Here is a 21,801-nt window from a genome sequence, read left to right as displayed (position 1 = left end):
AATCATCGTTCAACATGTGGGTGCCCTACATATTTAATTTTAGGTCGTAACAAACGAATTCGATCGCGTTAGACTTTCTATCTCTACCATAACAGTAATAAGTATATCTACGTAGTAATACCAAGCTAAAAATAAAATACAATTAATTTTTCTCCAATATAAGAAATATTACTCTAGAGTAGTCTAGTAGTAATATACAAAATGTATTAAATTTATCTTCGTTCATTACTAAGTGGATAATAGCGTATGTTTCATCTTAATCAGGTAAAGGAAAGATAAGCTATTATCACTTTATCATCAAAACAGTTTTGGCGCATAGGCTGAGTAGTTAATATAACACAATTAATAATTCACACATAATATATAAGATGTATTTTCAATTAATGGAATCGTTTTTAAATTAAATAACTGATCAAAAAAGTTTTCTAAAGGCTGAGATCTACGTATGCATGTCACTACGTATTGGTTGGGTTTTCCGGACCAATTCGACTTAGAGAATAGAGCGTACCTACTAATAATAAAGGGCTGACAACGCACGCGCGATATTTCTGCCATTGACAGAGTCCATGGGCGGTATCACTTTATACCAGATGAGCATGTTCAATAAAACAACGTGTGTGGGAAGTTATACTTCTTTGTTGTAACAAGATATATTTTTTTTAATTTTCTCCTTATTCTACGTTTGTAGAAAAAATGACACTAACAATAGAAAAAACTAAAATGTTGACTACAGCTAACATTAAGGTGTCAATTTTTGGGACGGTGTGTGAATCATTTTTCAGATGTCTTGAACCGCATTTAAGGGTATAACATATCATATGTAATATAAAGACTATCATATTATGTGCATAAGTTCTAAAATTCTAGTCCAGTCCTGCTTTAATATGGGAAAATCGTCTCCGTAAAGTTGAAACGGTAAGGCGTTTTACTGCGGTTCTACCGTGAATAAGTATTCTTTTGCATAATAACAGACGAGATGCTGTCGACAGTCGAATGTTGTGAGTACAATGCGACATGTTTGGTAATCGCGATCTGCACTGGCCGGAAATTAAAACCTTCCATCAATGTTTACGATTGACTCCATTGTATTCGATATTTTCTTGTTTAACAAATGGGTAAGCCGATTTTTGTGTATGAGACTGAATTAATATACTGTATTGAGAAGTAACTGCTTAACAAAGACGATTCTATCGCCAAACATATGCTACTAAAATTGGCCAATACCATTTTGTCAACAGCAACCAAGCGGAAAAAAATTTTTTCACTCTATGACGACACGCACCTATACAATTGTAATTGATTAAATTCAAATGGTCATATGTCTTAATACAAATGTTATAATAGAACAAACAATAATAGAAGGTTATTGAGATAAAATATGCCCTAAATTACGGGTTTTTACCGGGGAAGATAATGTATAATGCGGAATCTTAGATAGTAATTTTTATCAATATCCGGAAGATTGCACGTTAAATGAATGCTCAAATCACGTTTTTTCTTACATGAGAAACTAAATATATACGAACGAGATACATGGCGTGGTCCTAATTTTAGTCTACTAGGCTGAACATTTACATCTAAATTATTGCAGTCAATTGCTAAGCGAATCCATTTAAAATATTGAATTAACAGACATCGTTATCGTCCATGTTTGCGGCACTACAGAAGAGACATCGAAAAATTGTCGTAAGATTAAAAATTTGAATTGGCAGTTTAACAGAGTTCCAAATTTAAATCTTTTTGACAGGTAAGCACTCATATTTGACATACTTTACATTTAAGCACAAAACTAGTACTAGTTGTTATTAATATAACATTCGGTTCTAAATATAATTATGTTATCAAATGGTTAACTTAGGTGGCGAGTGCAACCTGATTCGTTTTTGTTATCTTTATATAAACAGAACGTAGTGATTGTCATTACAAATAACGGTTATATCATGAAATCAGATCTTGTGTTTTTCCCACACACATTTGAGCCGTGACAGCCTGACACCATGAAGCCTTATTTTCTAATTGGTTAAAGGAAAAACCCTCTTTAGGAAAATAACGGAAATCGGACCATTCATTTTGAAGCCTATATGAATAGATATTTGGTATAGCTTCCTTAGGTAAATTATCGTGAATTAGATATTAATGCTGAGATACGGAAATTAGTATAATTAAATTACATATACATTTCTACCGATAAGGTTCGCTGTCGGAATTAGAGGAATAAAATTTATTTAAGGATAGTATTCATTCCTTTTTATGTGTAAATGTATTATGTAACATTAGACATTATTATTCCACTTTATAGATTTCATAATACGTTAAGACACAAAGCGTATTGAAATACGTCATACTGTGCACAAAGACGAAATACAAAAACTTCGTCAATATAATTTTTATGAAAACACCTGTATCAATTTGTTTTAATTCTACATCACGAGTTGTTTTAATAGTAAAGTCGAGGTTATTGTTTTTATATTTAATACTATACAGTCTTACTAATAAAGCACATCGTATAAGCCTGTTATAAAAACATGTTAGATAAATACCTGAATTGACAAGTCTGATGTATACGGATTTTTTTGTATGAAGACTTGTACAATGCTTAAACAACGCAAAGGCTTAGTTTAACGGTTGTATAAGACAAAAATGGCGTCATTTGATCTGATTTTTAAAAAAGGTTCTAGTTAAGAGGCTCTCGATAGGAAAAACCATTTATAAAAATACCTACAGCAATCCGAAAAACACGAAAATCAATTGTCTAACGGCGGGTTGCCAGGGTAAATAAGGGTCGTTAGTAAGACTGATAGAGTTTTCGCTTACATAAAAATGGGAAACAAATTTTTATATTACAAGGTAAGATGTTTAATATAATGTATTCTTTAATTTATTATAAGTAACGTTGAAGGCCACAAACCTATACGAAGTCATTATTCCCAATTGTAAGGTCAATATTCTTTAGGTCCCTCACATTTCACCTTGGAGTTTTTCAACGTATAAAAACAGAGAACTAGAACAGTTATTTGCTGATTTAGTACTAGAACTCAGTATGATTATCCATACAATTGTTTCGTTGTTACATGTATAATATTCATGGTCTGTGGTAACATTTGCTTAGTTTATTTTAGATTAATTAAATTGCACTTCAGACATTAACTACTAAACGAAACAATATACAATTATAAATAATAAGTACAATCCATTACGGTTGGTAGCAGTTGACAATGCTAACAAATCAGAGTAGCATGTTAGGAAAAATATAGTATCAGTACATAGTATGAAACAAAGTCACTTTCTGACCCTATATCCCCATGTATGTTTAAATCTTTAAATTAACGCAACGGATTTTGATGCGTTTTTTTTAAACAGACAGAGTGATTAAAGCGGAAATTGTATATATATTATTTATATTTATAACATCCATTAAATGGTGGAGAAATACTGTTATTTTTGAGGTTTCTAATGTGATGTCATTAATAATTTCATGTTTTCCGCTTACATTGCAGACGCAGGCTGAACCATACAAGATTTATCAAAATTCATCAACGCGTTCATGGATATCCCACAATACCATTTTTGTCACTTTTTACGACAAATAATGGCTAATTTTCGAAGCCATTTTAAACATTACAGCATTAATTTTTATCCAATAAAAAATACCTTAAATATATTGTTGATTTAATATGGCTCTTTACAGCATATGATTTACATGAATATTTGCGAAGATATCACAGATTTTAAAATTTAGCAGCGATGGGACGAGTTTAGTATCGGAGCTCTCTAGCGAGGAAAATAACAATACTTAATAAAAACTTGCTTTTAATCAGCATTGCACCCGTGACAAGCCCCTGGGCAGACTCTCTTGTTCATTTTAAGGGACCTCACACTTCCCGAAAGACAGTGCTTTGTCTTAGAGATTCAATACGCTCTTTTCTTTCGGGGCCTACGCGCGCATCGTATACATTATAAACCTCACTCTCGATATACAAATAACCGATACCTCACGTGCAAAATATAAATGTAAACATTGTCAAACTTTCATTACTCAATATTTACAAGATCGTCTGAGACAGCCAAACGCGATTTGTTTGAAACGACGCCAAATGCACAAAACGATTTAATAATAAACCCAGACGTTTCTACATATATACGTATGTCATATTACGAATATTTAGTTACGTATAGATAGAAGGTCTATTAATATCATAATCATATCAACTACCTGAGACGGTGAACCACCTTTTAAGGATGGCCTCTATTGCTATATCATTACGTTGTCATTTGATTGCTAATATACAAGTAGTAGCCTTTTGTGACTTTGATTTTATATTTGTTGAAGTTGTTACAAGTATAAATGTTGATATAATAAAAGTGATTAATGTATTTAAATATAATCGTTGTATGCAATCTAAAATAACCTCTTGATGATTAAGTTCATGCTAATCACCGATACGAACTGTCCATAGATTGTTTAGAAATTCGTATTGATATCGAACTTTATAACATTGATTAAACTATATTTACTTATTGTATTTACTTATTCGGTGGCGCGACCCAAACTTTTTCCAACCACTAGCCAAATAAAATAGCGAGCCCTCTGGCATTGAGAGTGTCCATGGGAGGCGGTATCACTTAACATCAGGTGAGCCTCCTGCCCGTTTGTTCAATAATAAAAAAAATGTAAAATACATATTTGATTTAACAGGATTCAATTAACTCAGCAATGTACCTACTTGATTCTATTGTACCAATCGTTCGCGGAAGTTAATAAGAAATTACGGATTTTGAGTGATATTAAATGTGTATAAAAGGTTATAAATAAAATTTGCGAAAAAATTATAAATTGTTTTTCAAATTTCGATTCGATATCTGATTGACAACCAAAACAAATGCATAATCTTCATAACGGCATTACACAATGTATCCATTGACGTCAGAGCCTCCCTCAAAAGAAATGGTTTCAATTTCGGTCTTACGTCATGATGGCCCATAAATCATTCGATCTAGCACAGAAAAACAAAGACAAACGTACTAGTTTGCTAGATTTCAATCGATTTATTTATTTTATATCTATCTGGCTCATTACATCCGTTGACCTATTTAAGTAAAATAGGTAATGTCCAAATTGCAGCTTTTCAATTCATACAGACTTACGATCGTTGAAGATGAAGTTCTCTTGTCTTGAAGGCCAACTCAGTGGATTGTTATTTCAGAGTCCTCTGTATCTATTTTTTGTGTCCTAGTGCAAATTTATGTGAGCAGTTCTCTCATTTCTCACTATGAAATGTCATTTGAATTATTCCCTATTTTATATAAAGCTAAAACAATTGCCGATTACCGTTAAGTGCTGCATACTTGGTTTAGTCTAGTGACAAGATTAATAAGAAGTATTTGTCGCCAATGTTAACTCTGAGGAAAAGTATACAATACACTATCAATATGGATCATATTGATTCTACTCATTCAACTATTTTAAACTTAATACATAAACCATGTGAATAATTGCGATCACTTTTCAAAACCTAATTGGAACGTAAAGTTTTATTCTAAATTACACGAATCCACTGAGGTCACCTAAATGTAATTATGAAAGGTGAGGTGTTCTGATTTTAAATTCTGCGAAATATATTTTGAGATGTCGTCCGATGGACGTGTTAGCGAAATAAAGTGTTTTATCTGTCAAATTTGTGTTAATAATGGTTGAACTGCGAATCGTCTGCTAACACGCTGTCTTTAAACATTGCGCAATTTGGAAACTGTAGAAATATCTATCTACTTAGAGGCTAACACGTAGAAAATTAAAATATGTAAAAGGCCTATGATTACCAAATGTATGCGTGCGTACGGATATTTAAGAACTAGACTATTCTAGACATATTTTAAACTCTTAAACAGTTAGTTTGCTCAATATCACTGTGTACAATATTTATTTCCGAAATATAAAATGTAAATGTAAAATTAAACTTTGACGTTCATAAGTGTACATTGTTACCTACATGAATAAATAAATTTTGAATTTTGAATTTTAGAAGACCGAACCAGTTTTTACTGTTTAATAAATTCGATGTTCGAGGATGCTTCAAAACTAGATAAATAAGTATTAATTTAAACATCTTAAAATAGCTTTTAATAACATATCTGTTGCCAACCAATTTACAATGTAGATTAAAATAATTACATAAATTAATAACATAACGCGCCGAAAATAGTTTATTTCTGTTGCTAATGAGATAACATTGTTGTACAATGATAAACTACAGTTGCTATAGTTACTCGGTAATGATTGTAAAACTTATCTAACATATAAATGAAATCCGTCTTATTTAAGTTGTAACTAAAGTATTCACCTGTTTCTTTTCATCACAGCATACACATAATTTGGTGAAAAAGGTAAATCTTCACATGTAATGTGATCTATGAGACAACGAATCGAATTATTAAACTTATTATTATATTATTAAATATTTGTTTAGACTGTGTTGCTTGTGTTACAACGTTGCGTTTATGCAACATTTTAAAGTGTACAATTATAATGTCGTTAAATTGTAGTTTATAATAATATACAAGCGGAAATTGAAAAAAGAGGAAAACTACAGGAAACGCTTTTCTCCTTAGAATGTCCCAGTAATTACGAGTAAATTACTAAAGAACCCTTTTTTAATACATTTATACAAACCGGATTTGTAACATTATATACTATTAAATAGATAATCACGAAGGTATCTAGTTCATGCCAGTTGAGTCGTGATTTAAAAGGATTATTAGGTCTTACCGGCTTGTTTTACCGCTAGTTAAATACTTTTCGTGATTGCTATTACCGTGAACTCATTCTGCAATGTCTTAAATAACTATGACGTAAACGCGTAACGACACTATATAACAAGAGTCAGAAATGACAGCTTCGTAGCTTCCTTCTTGGCAGGAGACGTGTTATCGAAAGGGGGGCGATATTAGCAGGAGCGTTTTTTCTCTCTTTAATACCCTTGGGATGATATGATTCTAACAAAGCATGGGATTATTCTCCATGACTCAGATTATATATAACAATAATACTTTCAGTATATATATCGGTAAGGAATACTAGCATTTAAATAAAAAGGGTGTACTTATGTCCACGCATTAGAAGTTATACTTCTTTGGAGTAACAAATGAAAAATCGTTCCAACATTTTTATTTTACGTTTGTAGAAAAAACGACACTAACAATGGAAAAAAGGTAATTAATACATTGAAAGTAGTTTTTTAACGCATTATCTAATTAAATGCATTTATTTAAATATCGCAAATAAAATTGAAATGTTGACACAATATATTTGAATAGCTCCAGAGTGTCGGTTTTATGTGACGGTGTGCGCTCGCATCGTGCAAATTTACTCTCATAAATTTTCCCTTATGCACCAAAAGAAGCATAACTTCTAAATGTTTGTTATAATGTTAATAAATATTTGTTTAAGAGACGGAGGTCAAATTCTTGAGAGGACAAAATAAATATTTATATTCAATATGAAACTTATAGAGATCATGTCATGTTCATTGGATGACGACTAAATGTATTTGGAAAAAGATAAATAAGGTTTTTTTGAGTATTGGTAAATAAAATAGAAACAATATTTACGAATGAAACCACTAAATGCAAGCTGAATGTTCTTGAACAAAGAAATAGCGAATATCTTTAAACAAAAGACAGAAGAGATGAGGTCTATCAGACAGTTTGGCATCCGCAGAAAATATTTTTAACCATTTCATACATCGTAATTTATGAGTTATGAGATTATATCACATAACCATTCCAAGGTAAACTAAATATAATCATTTATTTTTACAATATTTTAAAACTAGATTCATACACCTCTCAGATGTAAAATTTTACATAGACCTATATACCAGGAACCGCTTTCATTCCTATGGCAGTTAAAATAATAATTTTCCCAAAGTATGTACCATTAAAACGTTTTGTTGTCGACATTAAATGGTCTCTATTTATATATTTATAAGTTGTTACGTGCGTGTATAACTGATAAGATATTAAATTTACAACCTAGATAGTCTATTTAAATCTAACGTGTTTACGGAAGCATCAAGTCAAGGAAAACACGCACTATAATCGGTATTTAAACTATCTTTCAATACACTCCATAATAAACCAGTTCGTACTAACACAGAGATAGTATAATGGCAAATATATTTCCCTATATTTATAGTCTAGACTTGGTCGAAATATTGGCAACGTATTTAGGATCTAGAATCATCCATCAAAACATTGGTGTAATTTTAGTTTTGCGAATTTGTAATGATTCAATTAGCAATTATCAATTTTACCATCTCGAGAACGATCAATTTTCTTGTGAACCCTAACTATTGTTTTATACTTGGCGTCTTAATATTGACGTCATATTTTAATATAATATCCAAATCCGCTAACATATTTACGAAAGCTTCAAGAATAAGGAAACTGGTGTTTCCTGGTACACGTTTTCATTTCAGACGATTGAGTACTTCACATTTATAAAGCTCTTCAGACTGCACGTCTACATTACGTTTTTACGACCAACTGATTTATTTCTGTTTATCAGGTTTGGATGATGAATCGGCATTTTATCATCATTCAGCATTACGTATGATCAATAAATCACTCGAACGGTTTCAATTGCTCTGCATATGATTTTACAAAATCCTTTCAAAACAATTGATTACATTATCTTCTGAATAAGCTTTGTCATTTAACACCATTCCTTCATTTCCAATATCTTTGATGTATGTTACGATTTGGATATCAGTAAGGTGCACTTTGATTTATGGGATTGTTATCATACTTGTGTAGTGTGTTTTGTCTTCAGGGTTCATTGACTCAGAATAAAACGGTCTCTGGTTAATTTTGTCACCGAATCTGACGCACGTGGATCGTGCGTCTCGGCCGTGTCTAATTTTGCATTGAGATTATTTATTTTATTGATCAATATATTTGAATGACTTCCGCGTTACATACTGCACCTATAGAAATTCATTTAAAGATTATATTTAACGTTTCAGTGCACAATTCATGTTGTCCCGTTAAAAACATACACAATTAAAAGAGATAGCTGAGTGGAACAGATGTAATGGCTTAGAGAGAGACAGAAGTAAAGGCTTCAGATACAGCCAATATGCATATAGGGAATCTTAAAACAGATTGTAACGCTAATCCAAATCAATTTTTATACTAAATTAGCTTTAATTTTACCACGAGCTATTAGGTTTCATTGATTTACGGCTATAGTCCAGCTTTTGAACTTCAAAAGCTCACGAGCTTAAAAGCTTAAAATAGTGTTCTACATCTCGTGGCGCCGGTGTTATTTCTATCTCTTTAAACGTGCATAAACTTTCGGTATGACGTAAGATTAATAATTGGTTCTAAGCCATTTCATGCGGTTACCACATCGAAACCCAAATGTCAGCGTTGACGTCACAGTAACGTTAATCTAATTTTGACTTCTGTAACAAGGGCTGGTACTGCGTAAAGGGTGACCTTTCTTGAAGGTTTTGGATTTAGATTTAGACGTTTTAAAAATACGTTCGTTAAAGTTTGATCTAATTTAATTACTATAACTTGGGAATATTTACATGTTTAAGTTCAGGTTTAATATGGTAAATTAACCAATCTCATAAGTAAGTATGTTAATTCTATAAAATACAATCGTTCGTATATTTTTATCCGTCAATTTTATCATTTACATTTGATTTACAGACTTCTAAAGGAGAATACTTTGTATGCTTGTATATTTTAAAGCAAATTAAGACAAAAAGCACTGGTTTCCCTTGGTTATTAATAGATATGTATAATTATAGTTACACTATTTTTTTATTCAATTGAAAGTAAATGAAGTAAATGTCCAACACCCGCCTGTACTTGCAGCAGGCTAATTTCGACTTTTAAATACACTGTGCCTATCGGTGCACCTTCGTCAAAATAACTGTATTAAGTACAGTTTATTGCTATTATTATTATTATTGAAATAATTCAATCGTTGTTATTAACTATTGGTTGATATTGCTTAATACCTACCAAAGATACTACAAGTTTAACTACACAAAAACCATACGTGTTCTTAGCGCATACGCAATTGTTATAAGACCTTCTGAATCTATAAAATTGTAATCAAGTATCATAACTACGAGAACCGACCGATTTAGGGCGTTATTGATGTCATTAACCCGGTTTGGGTAGCCCTTGCACGTGTGACCTATTAAAATTTATAATTTGAAATCTGCAGACGTATTGATGCCATCCCAGACTTTAATAGTTCTAGAAAATTGACGATTACACAGTTATCAGTAAGTATATGTTGCGCTTTGTGACCCTGTATCTGTCAAATCCATTGGTATTTTAAGCAGTGTTTTCCTAGTGGTTTTAACTTGCGTCGTAAGTTCCCAGCACCACTGAACTTTCTGTATATTTGCACATTTAACATTCGTTCGTACGCTAAAGAAAAAATGCATTACATGTATCCATTGCTTACAGTCGCTTTTATAAAGAATTTAACTTTAGTAGTTAAAACAATAAGAATGTATAGATTTTTCATCTACATTAATATTCTAAAGGAAGATTTGAATTTCTACATTCGTTACGAATAAATTAAAAAATTACCTGACCGATTAGACATTGTAGATATAGAAATATTTCCAGTTAAAAACAGCCCGCAACAAAATTTTGAATTTAGACTTTATTATTATTTATTGGCTAGAGTTTATTGTTTTACAGTTAGAAATTGATATTGTATGACGGATAATTACTTATATAAAATACTCGTGTACTATTTATTTAATGTTTATTCAGGTAAAAGTGAGGTCGTCTATTTTTGTTGTATATATTTTCATCTATGCGCCAAACAAACGCCAACTATATGACGGCTCAATGTTTGGATTAAATATATTAATCCCTTTAGTCATATAAACTAATGTTTTCTAAACTCTTTTAACTAAAGTACTTTTTCGTCCCTGTCTGTCTAATTATGTTTACGCTGTATTGAAAAGAGACGCATAGGTCCATGATTTAGTATTGACGAATAAAGTACATTTTTGTAAAGTAATTCTATATTATTTAGCCTTCGCTAGATTTTCAATATAATTAAATTCCTTACACTTATCTATTATCTATTAACTCTCCGGACTGTCTACGGTTAAATTAATAAATAAGGTCTATCAGTAAAAAGTCTAACAAAAACACTGTTCTTTAAAAACTTCAAGAGCTTCAATGGGAAGCGAAAGCTTTTTGACTTATTTATATAACAATATTCTTCGTTTTCTTCTAGAATCGAAAACTGGATAAGTGAAGCGAAATGTCGATAATTATCGTAATATTTGTGTCTAAATTTTTAAATTAAGATGATCCTATAAAGGTCACAACGCTTAAAGCTTCCAGGAAGTCATTCGAGGATAACATGTTCATTAATTGATTCATTCGTCTAAATTCTATGAACTGTTAGTATGTTCATAGTATGTTAACTCCATCAAAACAGCTCGTTCATAATACTAAAGCAGTCTTATTGCAGTTATTACAACAGTAAGTACTATTCGTCTGTTTTCGTCCAATTTTGTTTACGCTGTGATGAAAAGAGACAGTACTTGGTCTAAAGAGGTCGATTTATTTTTTATGAGAAAGGAGGTAATTATATAATATTTATTGATACTGATGTCGTGCTGGATTTAGTGTCCATTTAGCACTAGATCACACAGTGAAGAAACATCGTGAAACATCTTAGGTAAAATATGGACATGTGCACCAAGTACACCTGATCACAGACTTGTCTATAAAAAATCATATGATCAAAGAAACCGATGCTTTACAAAAATACGTTATACAGAGTTGCGGCGCCTCTGTATTATTCATACTTAACTATGCTTAAAAGAAGCATTAAGAATAGTCAGCGGTAAATCACCTCCATACACATGAACACACCCCACATACACACCCGCACTTTCACACCATCACACAATACAGCCGAATTAGGTATTTCTTAGTTAAATGTATTTAATAATTTTTATCGATTTTTTTCTTTTGTAAATGTTTGAACCTTTTTGTATATATTAAGCATTGCATTTTTGGCTGTATCTTTAGTATACTTTTTTTATACCTGTAGAATAACGAAATAATTAAATACGGTCTCGTAAAGCAATATGGAACGAGATTACTCGTTTATGTATCACTTTCAGTATGCTGATCTGTATATTTTTGAAGAAAAACATTATTAAATTATGTATATTTAAACTAAAATGAAATGCGAAAGTGTATACGTACATTTGTGACTAGTACTTTCCCAATGATTCACAAAGGTTAACGTTTTTAAACAAAGCTGTATTTTATTGAAAGCAATATTTGAACTTGAAGAGAAAGTTTTTTCCTGGAATTTACTTTTTATTAGTTTAACGATTTAAAATGATACATTAAAAACAAAAACATAACTGGTGTGATTTCATATTGGAGAATCAAGAAAGTCAATATTAAAATCGATACATAAGAAAACTATGGCGCTAGAGCCCCTAGCAGTGTTTTCCGAAGTGGGGCCCACGCCCCACAGGGGTAACTTTAATCTTAAGCTATTTAAAAATTTATTAAAAGTATTTGACATTAGAATTAAATTATTCATTATATGTTTTTCTGATTCACGTGTTATCGGTAATTTCTTAGAAATTTCTTCGTAAAAAGGAAAATTATAATATGTGAGTATGATGCCGGTTTCCTCACGAAGTTTTCCTTAATTACGAGCGACCGTTAATTGCAATACTAGATAGGAAAATACATTGGTATAGCCACTAGACCAAGACTGCTCTAATATACCTTACATTTTACAATTATGATCACAACGATGCTAATTTAGGTATAACCGAAAAAACTGAAGCTTGATTTAATATATTTTACGAAGAAAATAAACATTTATATCTAATAATATTGTGGCTGTACCGGCATAAACAAATCAACTTCCAATGAAAATCAATAGAATTGTAAATGTAAATATACACCCGCATATAAAATATAACTTCAAAAACTACCGTTTGCGTATATTGGACGTATGCCACGTTTACGATTGATGTATCTAATTTACGTTTCATTGCGTACACTAATTTGAACTTTAGGCCGTTTAACATAGATGTCAATTCAGTTTTTTAGATTGCAAAGATTAACAGATTAAATGCGGTTTGTACCGCAAATTCGCCAGCTTCCTGTGTCAAAATCAAGGCATATATAATAAGGATAGGGACGAGTAAAGAATAGAAGACTGCAGATTGAACGTTAGTCTTAGCAATAGACGAAACTGATAGATTTTTAAATTTGCCACCATACCTATTGGCTTTAGTAATTTTAATCGAACTGATGTAATTGAATTCCGTTCTTCGAGTGATCGTCCAGCGACGTATAACTTCTTCTTTTGATGGCTCTCCATTACTGAGGTTTTTTAAGGCAGTTTTTGCCACGCACCACCACCATGTGGAACCATCAGCCTAATGATGTATTTCCAAACCAATTCCAAATCTTAAAAGACCGGCAACGCACTCGCGATCTTTGGGGTATCACTTAATATCAGATAATCCTGCCCACTTGCCGTTCTTGTCGATCATTGTCCTATGCTAGATGCAGCAATTCTTCCGCATTTGCAACACCCGTCCACTCACTAACGTTACGAAGCGACGCCGTTTGAGCCTGCATTTTACCCATTATACTCGAAGGAGATGGTAGTGGTCATGGTGCAACATGGCTCAGGTACTGGACTTGCTGCTGTTTGATGTTTTGTAAAAGTCTCTACGACTCGATTAAGACGTCGCATTTAACCAAACGGATCGACCAATCTCTACGTCGGATAAAGATAGTTCGTGGCTGTATTTGACATTTAACTATTACTGAATACGATAAACTCTCTGGCAAAGGTGAGTGTATAATTAGATAGATAAACTTTCCGTGATGAATGGAATACATTTTTAAAGTTTACAAAGTACTGAATACTATTATAATACTTCATACAAGATTTAGAGCAATACTGATAATATTTTATAATAGAAATACTTGAATTTGAAGTGTTTCTACGAATGGCAAGCTATATTTGTATTGTTAAATAATCAGGATACAAATCTATGTTTGTATCAGTACGATATATTATAGATTAGATTTAATGTCTAAAGAACTAGTATAATATTACTGTCATATTAATAAAATTCTGACATCACACAAAGCGTAGGCGCATTGACAATCATGAGATTGAACGAAATCTGTTTGTATTTAAACCAGATTTTATTCAATTGTACACCGTATTCCCAGTGTATAAGAAATCTCGAATTTCAAACGAGAAGTTAATGTAATAATTTCTACGATTTACACGTCGCGAGCTTTAATGATTGCGCTGTTTGCCAATTCGTGCAAAAACTGCATTAATAAATAAAAAAGTGGGGCATGGGCCAAAAACTGGTGAATATTTAACGACTTTATATATATATTTTACATATATATTTTTTCTATTGTCTTAATAGAAAAAAAATGAGCTTCTTGTAACTATAAACACAGTTTAACTAAGTCGTCGTTTAACTAAGTTTTAACTAAAAATTGTTCGGCAACACTTTGAACAAGTCTAACGTGACATATATAATGGAGTATTGTACTAGTGTCCCGCTGTCCACGATTACTATACAAGAATGCATTTTAATGTGAATATCGTTTTAAATTTTTTAGAAAACTATATTTGTCTCATAATATTTCAATAATTGTGCCTTCAAATGTGTGAACAAAGGATTTGCCAACTTCTAGTTATGCGTCGATGACCCCTCAGAGGCCAAGCTAACGGCCTTATTACCTTCAGACATACGTCGTACAAAGATTTCCTTAAACACGATGACCGGAAAATTTAAGATGTTTTTTTCAAGATTTTCCGGGTTTTGTTTTGATGTTTTTACGGTTATTGAGGGGTTTTTGAAAAACAATGTAATTTACATATCAACTTTTTGTTTCGATTTTCATAGTAAACAAAGCTGCAACGTAGGTTTACTGATGTTATCGACATTTCAGGATATTGCTTACTGTTTTTCACCTCATCTGGCACCAAACAAAGGACAAATCTTTGTTTTTAATTTATTTTATTACTTAATATGTCATGTGCAATATAGTGTAATGCTTGCAGCTCCTTACAAACGCTGTGTAAAACAAAAATTTGGCGATAAAAAAGTGGAGGAGAGTTTATTGTCAGTTCTTCTCTTCCGTTCTACGCCCTTGATTTGAAAACTGCCAGTAAATGATTAGAAGCATTTCATATACATTTCTGTTTTCGACTTTCATAAGTGTACATTGTGTTATCTATATCAAAAATGATTTTGAATTTAAAACATCAAGCTCCGTCCGCGACGACGTATGTAATTGTTAATTTGCATTCATTCATGGTTTTTCCGGCAAGAAGCCCTCTGACAATGTGAGTATCTATGGGCGGAGGACCCCATAACATCAGATGATCCTCATTCCCTTTGACCCTATTATGTTTAAAAAATGGGGTGTTAATTTGGCTCTGACGTGAAAAGTATTCAAGATTTCAGGGCCTTGTAAAAGAATATGCTATACAAAATCTCAATATTCACCTCATATAAGGAATAAACTAAGTATTTGCTTGTACTTTTTAAAACATTCATATTAAATTCTAATATTGAATTTATTGTTCGATACAAACATTCTTATCTCTTAAGAGCAAAATCGAGACGTCGAACTATTTTAATTATTTATTACTAGCTACGGAGCAGAGCAAGGTTATTTGATCCAACCAGGAAGATCAACGAATACTGCATTAATAGATCATGCTTCTGCGCAGATTATTTTGCGCAATTAAGAACTGTGACGTCACGTTATGTGTCTTTGTACAGTGTTGCGTTGTACGTATTAAAATAACGAAAAATATGACGTAATTTTGTAGATAAATATTTTTAATCGTTTCTAGAATGTAAAAATTAAAAACTGCCACACTCATATATTATCTGTCCTTCTCTATTTGACTTCCGTAAACACAGTTAAAATAACTATCATTGAAAAAGTTCGCGTATGAGTAAGTTCTAGAGATTTATTGTTTTTTGTGTTTTTGATTTAGTGTTTAAAATCCAATAGCTCCCCAAAAAAGGGGACATTTCATCGTTTGTTTCGTTAAAATATTACGGCAACACTGCAATATGAATCTTTTATGAAATTTTCTCCCGGATTACGATATATCAGTTTTAGTACGTCACCAGAGCGATTCAACTATATTTGTTGTTCTTATAGGAATGGAATGCAGCCATTGTCTTTCCCCCAGTACACAGTTGCCTTCCCCATCTAAATGCTTTGTAACTGTCTTCTGTCATATAAAAATTATATTTATATCTTAATATGAATAATAATTAAAATTGATAGCTTCAATAATAGAAAAGTAAGGACGCGCTCGGCAATTGGAACTCTGCGACAGCACCAGTGTTGTTAGAACAGAATATGAACAGTAAACAGTTTAAACTAAATGAACAGCGAATAAATAATTGACGAAATTATCGTAAATTTCTATTCTGTGATTGGTTTTCATCAAGAGTCAGAATTTAAACAATGTTTTTCAATTCCAGGAAACATCAAATTGTTTTTAAGCGTTTATTTTTATTTTCGCAACGACGCAGTTTGTTTTGACGGGAACCAGACATTTAAAGAATAGAACGCGTATTGTTTTATTGCTTTTTCTTTGTATTTAGAATTTACTTTATACGTGGAAAAATCAGCATAAATCATAACGTATACGGTCTGTAAAACATGTGAGGAGGGATAATTTATATTGTATTTTTTTGTACATAATGAAATAATTAAATTAATTTTAACAACTATTATTCAACTTATTTATTATTTTTTACTTTACTGAGATGTATTTATAACAAAATGTATAAATTATTATTTTAACATCTGTTAAGGCGTATTTCGCCTTAACCGATGTCTTCCAGTTTAAAGCAAAAACTTAAAAATCGACGGAGGATTTCCGAAAATGTATTTTATTGGGCGTCTCGAAAAATAACCGAGGTCGAAAAATGCTTATACAAGATAAGATATATCGTCGAGTATCTGTTTTATACTGGTTTTTAAATCGTTTCCATACAATTAAAACTCATTGATTATTTTTGTTCGCAGTAAAAAGTAATCGCAAACGCCGTGTGCAAATTACATTGAAAATTCACGGTTTTCCCAATTTGTTTTGATAGTTTCTTATCAGTTAAATTTTATAACATCTGCTGTCATTATTTATTGCTGGTTTTTGTCAGTACAGTAAAGCAATATTTGTTTTTACTACAGTAGTAAAATAGTAATTGAGTAGCATTAACGAACTAGCTAAATCACATTTAAACATGTAATTACTGAAAAATAAAGCTTATTTATTAATTATTTACGCTCCTACAATTAATCAAACCTTACTATAATTAATACCGTTACTAAAATATTCTTAGAATTCGAAATTCAAAATAAAGACAATATAGTATTAAAGTTTTCTTGCTATTTAAATTTAGTAAAACACTAAACAAATTATGCAACAAATCCCGCTTAAAGAGATCTCCCAGGCTTTATGCTTACATTGTTACTCACATGCGTATTATATAATAAATTTATATACATAGAATATACCGCGCTTTGTTGTTTATTAAATAACCATTATTGCATTAAAGCCATATAAATCGCCGTAAATATGTTGACACCGATTATATTCACGGCCCTTAAGAAGGTCAGTTGAAGGACGATTTGAAGGCTTTCTCTATTAGCTACCGATCAATGGTAGAGTACTAGTAGGGACTATGCCACCTTAATATTTATCCGGAACAAAAAATTAAATGAAACATAGTCAAATCTTGCTTATTTAAGGTACTATGGTTTTAGCTAAAAGTTATTTATAGTTAGCTATTACATAAGATTTTTATTAACTTTAGAGAAGACCAAAAGGCTTATCGACGATTGTTAATTAATTGTGTTTAAAATTTCGTAAATGAATAATACTAATCTTTAGATACATAAATCTAGTAACGACTTTTAGTACGGACGTTTGTATAAGAATTGTAAAGACGGAAATTTTATAGCCAGATTAGATTCATTAGAACAAGGAGTTATCTTGACTTTTGTCCCTTAGCTACGGTATTTTGTGCACTACTTCGTTTAAGAAATTGGTACTTGATTGATTGATATTTTTAGAAGTATAAGATCTGGCTAATAAACTAATACTTAAGTTTTAAAGATTAATTAATACTGTTTAGCATAAAATTACTTTAAACTAACCTAACTGATTAGTTATTAAATGAAATAAATATCCATTCTGACTTTAATCTTGCGGTTACGTCTTCTACTAGAGTAATTACATTCAACCATTATAATTAAGGTGTCGCTCGTGTAAGAAAATGACAATTGACAATTTGAAGGACAAACGGTTACCGACACCAATGTTTAATTAAGAACACGCTAGTTAACGCTTCCGTCCATACAATTGTTAGCTACATTATCATTAAGCTTATTAAATGTCCGCAGAATGTTCTACGGTCAATGTAGCCAGCGGACAGTGGCAGAATTTGTTACGCTGTTTTAATTTAAAAGATATAATATACTGTTGTAGTATGCAAATATTTCTCATATTTTAATCACCAAAAGGAAAATAGTTTTAATCAACCCGTCAACCTTTGCATACTTACTGTGACAACACTACAAATTCAAATTTGGAATAATTTTAAATAGCTCTTGAGGAAACCTTTTATCGTTGTTCATTTTTATAATTGAAAGGTAAGGACTCAAAATCCAACAATCTTTTTATTATTACCTCCCTATCTCATGAAATTCATACTATTTATATTTTTATAGTTAGTTAGTAACCATAGTTAAGACTTATTATTATATAGGCCTGAAACATTATATCCATCGTAAGCCGGTTGCTACCAGCTGGCATAGCATGCAGATGAAGCGTGCTACGAAAATCAACCCAACTAATTTCGTTTGTGATGGAATTAAATATAAGACACGGGTTCTAGTGAAATATGTCTAAGCGTTCTTTATCATTAACGCTATAATGACTTAGTTATTATTATTATGATATTATGGCTTCATTACGATAATTATGGAATAGTAATTTAAATAAAACAAACAGCTGTTAATTAGTAATTTTGAGTTTAGTAAATTGTATTTATTTAATTGTTATATAATTTATGTTTGGGTTGTCTGAAAGAAACTGATTTTATCCATAAGTCCGTTTACATTGTTTGTTTTCATTTATTTAATGTTACTGTGGTGTAAATAAAGATTTATTGCTATTTTTATTTTCAGGAAATAATTACTGTATTTGTTAATATAAAATTGTCCACTTACCAACATGCGAAAGGCCGGTGAGGTCGGATTCTGAAATAAAAAATAATTTTACTAAAAATGTTAATCTCTACCTTCATATTAATAATATCATTATAATAAATCTGATTGAGAATAGCTATATTTATAATTCTATTTAACTTAAATAGGCAAACTTCATTTTGTACTCAAAATTCAGAGTCCATTACGACTTTGTATCGGTTCGACATTTCGGTTCTAGTTACCCATTTACTATGTATATCTAGAATACTCCTGAAGTACTCTGAGTTTAATGAATTCGCATACATCCACTAAACGCAAGCTAACCTCATAAATGTTATATCGATTCAATAATGAGTTAACAGTTGGCTAGTATAAAGTATTATACCTCTCTAACTCTTTTGAATAGTTTCGTCTTTTTGATTGAGCAATTTCTATATCCGCTGATCTCGCAAACTAATAATCTCTAATGAATATGATATGGTCGGATATTGAAGTTAAATAGCTTAATTATAACATAATTATAATCCCGTAAAGATTTTAAATTTCTTCATAATACCTTAGACTAACATCTTTGTTAAAGACATGAACTACCGATCATAGAGGAACCGGAAGTGACAACGAGGCGGGCGGAAATGCGAATTATACTGCACCTGACCTTAGGCTCTTCCTATATCCTGACTGCATTCTTTGTTTATTTAAAAATCCTAAAACTACACAGTTTAATAAATATTTGTAATACATAGTTTAAAATTCTTCTTTCATTAATAAACTTAAATATACAAATATGTATAAAAATGTATAAATGAAATATATGCCCCATGCCGAATGATTATGAAACTTCCATTGCATTCAATTGAGTCATACAAATTGTTTTAACAATCCCAAGTATTAGGATCATTTAAACATTCATCAAATTTATAAAAAGATTAATTGATTAATTTACGTTTAACGACAGCTTAGAATTTATTCAGTCTCACCCTTTTATGTGTGCTGACTAAACAGAAAGTAATAATAATAATAATCTTTATTTATTTTCTCAAAAACTTCATACATGGTAAGTTACAACTATTATATAAAGTATTAGGGTGTCAGCCACATCGGGAACAATAAAAACAGATGGAACGATGTATTTTATGTACATATTTTTAAATATGTCTATAGCTATGTCTGGTTCATACAAATATTCTGGATTTATTTTCCAGTAATGTGCAAATAGGGTGTGTAGGAAATGAACCAATCATCTTATTTGTAAATAACAATTATTTTATATTAGCGATAAAGAGTTCATTCTATCATAATAAATAACATTGCATTACGTCAATCTCCCTGTTTTCATGTTGCGCAGTTTTTTAGATAAATATTTGTATAGTTCCCAGTACCATACGTACAATAATGACGTACTTAACAGAGTTCATAGAGTTTGTGAACTTAGTTAACCGAGATTCAACATAAAAATTAAATAGCGAAAGAAAATAGACGAGATAAGGGTGGTACAAATGCATATTGCCTGCAATTATTCTTAAAGATAATGCAAACCTTTGCTTTCGTTTAATTTTGCGTTAGAAAAACATTATGTTTTTAAATGGAAAAGTCGCGCTGTTTAAATTTATATTGTCTCTAATTCATACAAGGGCCTTTATTTTTTATTTTATTGATTAAAAGCTTGCCAACGTTGCACACTGTTACATCGCTTAAAAAAATCACAAAATACTATTTTTAATGTGACAAGCACTTATAGGCAAACATGACATACACGAAGAGATCTAATATTAAACAATACAAAACAACTGTTTAACAAAAAATAAATTACTAGTAAAAAAACTAAACTTAAGAAACTAAACAAAAATCGATTTCAATTTGCTTTAAAGATGACATCATAAAATCTAAAATAACATAACAAAATAACACATTTTTGAAAAACAATAACAGATTGACTGATAATTTACGACGATTTACGAAGAACAGATTTGTGAAAACATATTTATGTTTATTTTGATAAATTTCTGATAAGATACATACATTGATTGATACAGTTTAAATTTCTCTGATTTTATCTGATTGTTACGATTGACGTCATTACTCTTTTATGTGTTAGAAATAAAATCTAACTGTGAAAATCTTTTTAAAAACATTTGAAAGTAAAATGCAATGACGCGAATTGATGACGTTCAGGCTCCACAGACCTGTACTTAAAATATATATATGTTTTGATAGGGGCCGGATTTAAAAAACAATTCTATCCTCTTTCTACATTTGCCCAGCCTTCTGGTACCCAAAAATATCAGCCTTCTGTTACGGGTCTTCTCAGTCTCCCATCTCTCATGTTGTCATATGATATTGACATTTTGATAAGTAGGACTAACTTGCACCTGTTTCTCAATGTTGAATGTAAACATGTCTATCGTATAGAGTCTACATTTTTTGACGTCAGTACAATTTTAATTAACAGACAGTATGTTACATTTCTTTTACAGACCAAGATAGAATCAT

General features: G+C 31.1%; 1 protein-coding gene across 3 annotated transcripts in view; it reads right to left on the bottom strand.

The window, feature by feature from the left end:
* The window catches only part of LOC111004151, a 139,826-nt gene that overhangs the window by 37,253 nt on the left and 80,772 nt on the right, over positions 1 to 21,801 (bottom strand). For all 3 annotated transcript variants that reach the window (XM_022275024.2, XM_022275026.2, XM_022275025.2), the window contains one exon: positions 19,333 to 19,362. In XM_022275024.2, coding sequence (XP_022130716.1) covers positions 19,333 to 19,362 — 30 coding nt within the window. The remainder of the gene's footprint in view (positions 1 to 19,332; positions 19,363 to 21,801) is intronic.

The sequence above is a fragment of the Pieris rapae genome, chromosome 7 (assembly GCF_905147795.1).
Source record: "Pieris rapae chromosome 7, ilPieRapa1.1, whole genome shotgun sequence".
Classification (NCBI taxonomy): domain Eukaryota; kingdom Metazoa; phylum Arthropoda; class Insecta; order Lepidoptera; family Pieridae; genus Pieris; species Pieris rapae.
This window is presented reverse-complemented; position numbering and strand designations above follow the sequence as displayed.